At 42.5% G+C, this 9425-nt stretch overlaps 1 protein-coding gene across 1 annotated transcript in view; it reads right to left on the bottom strand.

Moving 5' to 3' along the window:
* Window positions 1-1639: 1639 nt before the first annotated feature.
* The window catches only part of LOC127529647 (inositol 1,4,5-triphosphate receptor associated 2-like), a 70944-nt gene continuing 63158 nt past the window's right edge, over window positions 1640-9425 (bottom strand). Inside the window, exon 3 of the mRNA XM_051933895.1 lies at window positions 1640-2033. Within this exon, the coding sequence (XP_051789855.1) occupies window positions 1801-2033 (233 nt within the window). The 3' untranslated portion in view covers window positions 1640-1800. The remainder of the gene's footprint in view (window positions 2034-9425) is intronic.

Here is a 9425-nt window from a genome sequence, read left to right as displayed (position 1 = left end):
CAGAGGGGAATGCCTGTGACATGACAGTGAGTTTTGTCGCCATTAACAGCTGATTGTCGCCCTCTATCTCTGATAGCTGTCAAGTTTTACCCTTGACTTATACGCGGGTCATAACAAATATCGTAGTTTTTCGCTTAAACAATACACTCGACTTATCTGTGAGATCGACTAATATGCGAGTATCTATGGTAAGTCATGTTCTGCAAGAGGGCAGGTCTCTTTCTTGGTCCATATTTCAGTTAACTAGCTCTGGCTGTCCATTCTAGTCATTTAATCATTTAACACCCACACAGTCAAACAAGTGAATGGCTAATATATCATACGTGATATTTTCACTAACTAACAACAGAGCAAAGGAGAAGATTAAATACTAGTGGTTTCAATTAACTAGCAGACAACCTAATTTATATTCTCGCATTGTGGCACAATCAGCCTGCCATAAAAAAGTGCAATGAAGAAGCAGTATATTTTTTTAAATGATACAGTATATACTTTAATCATGGCATATTACAGACATATTTAACTAATTCTGCATTCAAATTAAAGTTTTTTTTGGTTAATACTACTACTGATACATATGTAAACAAACAAATATAATATTTTTCTATTCAATTTTTGTTATCTGTACATTAAGTTTAATTTATTTGCTTAAAATATAATAAAAGCCTTGGTGGATCCTTCTTACACTTTGTGTATCTACATTTTTATTCACACAGCTGGCCATTACAATTACAACACTGGCTAAAATGTGTCCTATTGCTCAGAAACGTCCAGGATGGATTGGCAATGGTAGAGTGTGAAAATGAAACAAGCACAGCACATACAGTATGTAAATGATGTGTGCGAGTTACATCCCCTTGACTCTCCCAAAGTGGGTATAAATGTTGCCTGCAAAGGGAGCCTCACTGTGTGACTGCTGGCAGTCAATGTACTCTTAAGAGACCAAACATGTCCCAATGAATAGAACAAAAGCCAGATGTTCAGCCCTTGGACTTTGAGCAAAGGAAAATTGTAGGAATGCAGGAAGGTGGATTATCCTTCTGGGACATTGGTGTGGGTAATGGACATAATGCATGGGACATTATCAAATGAGGAATGTCATGTCAGAACCCACCAGTGGTTACCACAGATGATCTTTGGCCAATTATAGAGGCTGCATTGTATGCACATCCACAAACACACATTCAACATCCCTTTCTGTCCATGCCAGATGATGTACAATTAATTCTGCCCATGGGAGATATACCTAATACAGATTGTTGTGGATTCCACATGCTTGAATGACCTGTACTTCTAATCATATATCATAAGTAAACTACCATGAAAATATTGCTTTAATATCTCATGTCTTTCTTGGTGTTGCAATTTTAATGGCAAGCAGTGTACAGTACATATCTAATTAATACCAACTAATGATCAATTCTAATAATAAATGATTTAGTCTATATATTTAACCATAACAATAAACCTTTTGGCTTCTTCAAGGTTTAAAATAATATTTAGACTTAAAACTTAGAACCAAGAAGTTAATATCATCATTACTGATACCAAATGAAATGTAAAAATATATAGCAACAGTATTTCCGGCCATATCACCAAGCCATACTTCCTTTATACTTGTGTACCTGATTACTAAGTACTGTATCTCTGTTCCGAAAAATGTTTAGGCATCAACACATCCTTTTTCCATTAAAATATTTGGGCTGTGTTTATTATTATATTTTATTATTATTATTTTGCTCATTATTTTTTTCCATAAATGTTCCTGAGCCATCAATACAAACAATAACTTATAAGACACTAGCCTCTTAAATTACTGGATAATTTTAAACCTCCAGGAAAAAAAAAGAGTATATCATGCCTGCATTCTTTGATCCAGCCCTTCATGATGGAAAGGAAGGCATCTTGGCTAATTGCTATTCCTAATTCCTCAGGGTCCAAGTATGCATGCAGTCCTTTCAGGGGTCCATCATTTCCTGACTGCCCTGTAACTTCCTGAAGGAATTCCACAATTTTTACTGGACTTACCCACCCTGCAATGAGACATCATTCATAAAATAGTCATAATTAATTATTCATTCATTAATTATTAAACACTTAACAATTTCACTTGCTTCCAGTAAAGAGAGGCATTTTACATTACCTACAGAGAATAACATTTCTTTGGTAAAAAGTTACACTAAAAGGCTACCAAGTTACCTTTTCAAACTGAATTCCCAACCACAAATATAGTTAACTAGCAAAATACCCGCGCTTCGCAGCGGAGAAGTAGTGTGTTAAAGAGGTTATGAAAAAGTAAAGGAAACATTTTAAAAATAACGTAACATGATTGTCAATGTAATTGTGTTGTCATTGTTATGAGTGTTGCTGTCACATATATATATATATATATATATATATATATACACATATATTATATATATATATATATATATATATATATATATACATACACACATATATTATATATATATATATACACACACACACACATATACACATATATTATATATATATATATATATATACATATATACACACACATATACACATATATTATATATATATATATATATATATATATATATATATATATATATATATATATATATATATATATATATATATATATATATATATATATACACATATACAGATATATCATATATATATATACATATATTATATATACATATACAGATATATTTTATATATATATATACATACATACATATACACACATACATGCACTTACAATAACATAGAAATCAATATAAACAACATTAACATCATTATCATTTGAGAATATGAAGTAATATATAAGAAGCACATTTCATATAAATATAAATTATTAAACAGTAAAATCTTCTTCTATTAAAATCTTCTTCTATAATTTGCTACCGTGGCTATTCGTTTGTCTGTCCAGGATTTTAAATCACCTGTAGCTTGCAAACCGTATCACCTATTGACTTGAAATCTGGTACACATATAGTACGTCACGTCTGCTATCCGCTTTATGGGTGATGATTGTATTACTCTTTTTATCTTTATTTTATTTTATTGTAGAATCAACTCCTATCTGCGCACACCAGGGCGGCCGTGGGCGGATGCGTATGGTGTATTCACTCTATGTTATCGTGCATTGCGCTGTCACTGGTATTTTGATAAAAGAATTTGAACAACATATAAGAAGCGTATAAATTATTAAACAGTAAAACATTAACATTTAAGAAGTAAAGTTACATTGAGTACTACTGCAGTGCCTTCGGGTATACCTCATTTTTTCTTTGCCCATTACATGCTTAAATGTATACATTTTTTGGTGTACCTACCCGAGAACACACGACATATAACCGACCGTGGGAGAAGCATGGATTTTAAACAAGCGTTGAGTTCATCTGCTGGTCTCCCTCGTGGAATAACTGGTAATGTTTGACTAAAATCTACAGCGAGTAAAACGACATTACCTCCTTTTTTTTTTTTTTACGATCTCTGAGATCTTGCTTTTTTCGGTTCAAGGCTTCATAAGCTCTTTTATGTTCCATGGTGTACTTATCCCAAACCATCATCTTTGAATGTTGCAAGACTTTCGCCTTGTATGTAGATCGGGGTAATTACATTCATTGCATTCCTAGTCTGAATCACAATCTGATTGTATGGGTGGTTAACTGGCAGGTAACGCTTATGCATGGTCATCAAGTCGTCTAACATCCGCTACGTGCCCTCTTTTAATTGCGAGAAGCAGAGATATATAGCCAAATTCTCGCGCTTCGTTGCGGCGAAGTACTGCTTTTAATTTTTTATTAAGAAGAAAAGAAAACCTTTTTAAATGGATCGAAAATATACCAATAACAATTTGTTAAGGATCTGTTTTTTTGTGAAGCTCCCTTTTCACAGCTGTCGCGCTACGGTGTGTGTTTCGTTTATTTGACAGTATGTAGATCATGGTAATTACATTCATGGCATTCGTTTTCTGAATCACAATCTGATTGTATGGGTGGTTACCTGCCAGGTCACGCTTGTGGTTTGTCAGCAAGTTGCCTTACGTCCGCCACGTGCCCTCTTTCTGTTCCCAGAAGCAGATCATAGAATGGTTTTAATAGTTTACTTTCAAATAATGCAAAGAGTATGCGACATGTGTTTCTCCCTAATTCTGGGCTCATCAGGCGTACACACTCACTGCATCCTCTCTCCGGAATCGAATCTCTATCGTCAGTGCCAGAGGTGAAGCCCCTAACGTTGCGCTACGGCGTGTGGTTCGTTTATACCTCGTGTCTTCTCATTAAACTTTTATCTCGCGAATATGTTATTGCAATCCGCAGCGGGAGCGTTTCTATAAACTTAATTTAAACTTACGTTTTACACCGTGCTTTGTTTCCCTTATGAAGATGCTTGTATGCTTCACTTGCTTGCTTCTTATTGTTTCGCTCCCTTGTCAATTGTTTAATGAATTTTTTGTTCATTGCTGTTTGCGGCGCCAGAGTTGAAGCCCCTAACGTTGCGGTCAGCAAGTCGGCTAACATCCGCCATGTGCCGTCTTTCAGTTGCGAGAAGCAGATCATAGAATGGTTTTAATAGTTTACTTTCAAATAATGAAAAGAGTATGCGACACGTATTTCTCCCTAATTCTGGACTCATCAGGCGTACACACTCACTGCATCCACTCTCGGGAATCGAATCTCGAACGTCAGCGCCAGAGGTGAAGCCCCTAACGTTGCACTATGGCGTGTGGTTCGTTTATACCTTGTGTCTTCTCATTAAACTTTTATCTCGCGAATATGTTATTGCAATCCGAAGCGGGAGCGTTTCTATAAACTTAATTTAAACTTACGTTTTACACCGTGCTTTTTTCCCTTATGAAGATGCTTGTATGCTTCACTCGCTCGCTTCTTATTGTTTCGCTCCCTTCTCAATTGTTTCATGAATTTTTTGTTCTTCGCTGTTTGCGGCTCATCCTTCATTTCTCCCTACTGCGTTCTTTTATCTCGCGAATATGTTATTGCAATCCGCAGCGGGAGCGTTTCTATAAACTTAATTTAAACTTACGTTTTACACCGTGCTTTGTTTCCCTTATGAAGATGCTTCTATGCTTTACTCGCTCGCTTCTTATTGTTTCGCTCCCTTCTCAATTGTTTAATGAATTTTTTGTTCTTCGCTGTTTGCGGCTCCTCCTTCATTTCTCCCTACTGCGTTCACAGTCTTTTCACGTGATTACATGGGAGGCGTGATGACGTGACACTCAACTCCTCCTCCCACGGCCATCGAGCTGCCGTCCATTACAGTATATTGTGAAAAAAGAGGTTCCAGTTATGACCATTACGCGTTGAATTTCTAACTTTTGTAAGTAAGCTGTAAGGAATCAGCCTGCCAAATTTCAGCCTTCCACCTACACGGGAAGTTGCAGAATTAGTGATGAGTCAGTCAGTCAGTCAGTCAGTCAGTGAGTCAGTGAGGGCTTTGCCTTTTATTAATTAGTATAGATTAAACCATAGAATGCACAGCGTAATAGTAAACTAAATGTAAAAACATTGAATAACACTGAGAAAACCTTGAACAACAGAGAAAACTAACACTGCAATAGTTCGCGCTATAGCGCTACCAACCGCTGGCTAAAAACTCTTTTTTTTTAATGAGTTTTAAGCACAGGGAAAAAAATGAACATTTGAAAAAATCCATAATTTAATAAACCACCAAGAAAAGTAACATTGCAACAATGCACGCTATGAACCGATCGCTGTAAACAGAAGTGAGAACAAAATCAAGCCCAGTGCATTTTTTAACTGCCTTCCTACCTTATGCGTCCAGCCCCCTCTCTCTCTGGCGCTGCCTGTGTGTGTGCGCATCTCTCTCTGGCGCTGCCTGTGTGTGTGCTCTCTCTCTCGCGCTGCCTGTGTGTGTGTGTTTGTGTCGCGCACTCTGGCTCTTGCTCGCTGCACAGGAAATGCACAGGGTGAGACTGAACATGTAAAAAGCGAAAGGGAAACTGGCTTGTTTGTATACCGAGTGTGTGGTCGTGAACCGAGGCAAAAGTTTGGCGAACTTTTTGGTCGTAAACCGATTTGTACGTGAACCGAGACGTTCGTGAACTGAGGTTCCACTGTACCTGTGTTTTATGCTATCCCTATTAGTATTCTGTGTTATAAAAATAAGATGTGCATACTGTGTGAATTGTGTCTTACTCCTCCTAACAAGCTGCTCTATATATACACACACACACACACATATATATATATATATATATATATATATATATATAGTGATGGACGGCAGGCATTTCAGCCTAGCCTGGATGTCCCTCATCAGAGAAAAGCATCCTTTTCAGGGCATTACATCCCCCGGGATGCTAGAGGGCAGCTCCCCTGGATGGAAAAGGTTCCTCGGGATCCCGCAGAGCAGCATGGGACATGGAGTACGTTTCTTCATTCCTGTTGGGTGCTGTGGGTGTCGCCAGGGGGGAGCTCACCAAGAACCCGGGGACTATTACGGTTACGCCAACCCGGCAGTACTTTGGGGTCACGAGGACGGAAGCCCGCAGTACTTCTGGGACACTTCTGGGACACTTGATGAAAGAAAATTTGGTGTTGACCCGGAGAAGAAACACTTCCGGGTCATGGACTTTAAAAGGACTGTGGGAAACACCAGCAGACTGAGCCAGAGTTGAGTGGCTAAAGTTTCCGGCCCTCACCCCCAGGCCGCCAGGAGGAGCTCTCCCGACAGCATGGAAGTACCCCGAATTCCAGCAGGGCCTCATGGACTTTGTAGTTTCTATGCACAACATTGCTGGATACCTTGGGGACCACCGGGAGTCGCTGTAGGGAGGCTGATGGACTCTTATGTGCCCTATAACCTGGAAGTACGTCCTGGTCACATGAACAGGAGAAATGACGTACTTCCAGGTTAAAGAAAAGGACTTTTACCCTGACCCGGAAGTAATAAGGACTTGTGGACTGTTGGGCAGGAACACCTCTGGGTCAGGGGGTATAAAAGGACTCTGGGAAAGCCCAGACACTGAGCTGAGCTGGGAGGTAGGGTGGCTAAGTGTCTGGGAGCAGAGGAGAGTGTATTGTGATTAGTGAGAATTGATTTATTGTATGAATAGTGTGGAGTGGAGGGTGCTTCGTGCACGTTATTATTATACAATAAATAATAATTGTACTTTTACCTGGTGTTTGGCGTGGCACCTGAGGGTTCAAGAGGTTGATAAGAGCCTCTACTGCTACACTGGCATAGTCGGCAGGATTCTCTGGCCGTCCGTTGGCAGAGAACCTGTACTCAAAATAAGTATTGTGTACGCAGACAACCCTAAGAAGGTCCAGCCCGAACGCACGGAGGTAGACACGCTACCCTCTACGAAGAGCGCTGCGACAGTAGGCCTTATTCAACTTCAGACCACGATGGGGAAGAAAGCAGGGGAAAAAGACTGGGTCTATCCAGAAGACTTCGGTCCAAACCGGTGCTGAGACGGTGTGGACTTACCTGACAGGCGGTGAGGAAGTCCGGGCGCAGTTTAAAGCCGAGCAAACCCGAGCGGGGCGACAACCGGAACACTGTAGGATTGCGACTCCAGAGGACTATTATAATGAATTGAGACTGGATCGTCTACGTTCCGAGGTATGTGCCGAAAAAACGCCCGAAGCGCCAGGGACATTTTACTCATATTTTGCAGAGGCCTGTCTACAAGAAGCAGACGATGAATCGGATGCCCGCCTCACACCTAGGCAAGATGGCTGCGGTACGGAGAAGTCGGGCCATTCTAGGAGTCTGCAGCGGAGAAGCCCATTCGAGGAAAACAACCACGTGACCTCACGCGATGGATGCCGGGACGGAGGAGGTCACTTTGGGTCCTTCGGTGAGGTCGTACGTTCCCCGACGGGTCCGAGCCTCCTGAAAGGGAAGGGGAAGGCGAGCGAAGCGGCGCCGACACTACAAAAAGATAAAGAGGAGAGGGAGGTGACTGAACGGTCCTCCGTTAAAGTAGAAAAGGAGGATTGCAGTCGGCCGGTAGCGGCCACCAGATCCCCTACGAACTCCAAGTCCCAAGAGCCTTTGCGCGACCCAGCAGAACACGTGCCAGGAGTGGACGTGCTCATTGGCTCCCGGCCGGCAGGTAAGGAGAAGGCGGAAGCAAAATTACCTCCGGCCGAATTAAATAACTTTGTGGACGTGTGGGATCTCGAGAAGTACCTAGAGCCCGTATACAGTTTCTTTCAGGGCTTAAAGGAGCTGAAGGAACAAGTGGAGGAGCTGGGAGCTACAGCCGAGGCACCGCTGAAAGGACTTCAGGAATACCTGCGGCGATTAAGCCGAGAAGCCCCGGTCTTGGTTGATTCGGCGGTACAGGTAAGCCCAAGCCGTACCGTATATTATAAGGGGACAAAGTGCGATTCGGGCCCGCAATTAATAAGTAGCGGGTACCAAGTCACTGCAAACCCAACAAGGGATTGTGGAACGATAACCGAGTGGTCGGGGGAAGGAACGAACGAGCCGGGGCAAGCGTATGACGCGGCCTCCCGGAGCGAGTCGGACCTCAAGACCCCGACCTATGTTATGAGCGATGTAACGCTGGTAATAGAAGGGGCGGGGGAAGCGCCGATCGAACCGGTACAGCTGAAAAGTGCTGTTACCCGGAGAGATGTGGTGCTGATGACGCCGCCTCCTAAGAAGCGTAGGTCAACGGGCGTGCAAACAGCAAAGGGGCTCTCTTTTCCCAATAGAGAAACCCAAGCTGTGCACCGGCCCCAGACTAAGCAGGAGATCCCCAAAATAAAACGTGGGTCTCCTGACAAGGTGGAGAAAAGGGCTGAGTATACTGACACGGCCAGTAAACCTCCCTTGGCAGAGAAAAGGGTGGAGCTGACGGAGTTCCCACGGTGTTTCCAGTCTCGCGGAGGAAGACTACCAGGACAGCAACGTCGTTGTTACAACTGTCGTTGGCCGGGCCACGTGTGGCGAAGTTGTCCTCAGAGGACAGGAGATCGGTGGAACAGACAATACACCGTTCCCCCAAGGTTCTCTGGGGGGCCTAGACAACACGGCCAAGGCCCGACTGACGTGTCCGATGACGCGCCGCCCCAGTTGGCTTCGCTAAGGGGAGAAAACTGTGATGGATGGCCGGCTAAAGTTTCCGGCCCTCACCCCCAGGCCGCCAGGAGGAGCTCTCCCAACAGCATGGAAGTACCCCGAATTCCAGCAGGGCCTCATGGACTTTGTGGTTTCTATGCACAACATTGCTGGATACCTTGGGGACCACCGGGAGTCGCTGTAGGGAGGCTGATGGACTCTTATGTGCCCTATAACCTGGAGGTACGTCGTGGTCACATGAACAGGCGAAATGACGTACTTCCAGGTTGAAGAAAAGGACTTTTACCCTGACCCGGAAGTAATAAGGACTTGTGGACTGTTGGGGAGGAACACCTCTGGATCAG

The sequence above is a fragment of the Erpetoichthys calabaricus genome, chromosome 11, assembly GCF_900747795.2.
Source record: "Erpetoichthys calabaricus chromosome 11, fErpCal1.3, whole genome shotgun sequence".
In the NCBI taxonomy this organism is placed as follows: Eukaryota; Metazoa; Chordata; class Cladistia; order Polypteriformes; family Polypteridae; genus Erpetoichthys; species Erpetoichthys calabaricus.
Note: the sequence above shows the minus strand (reverse complement) of the source record. Positions and strands in the feature narration are given on the sequence as shown.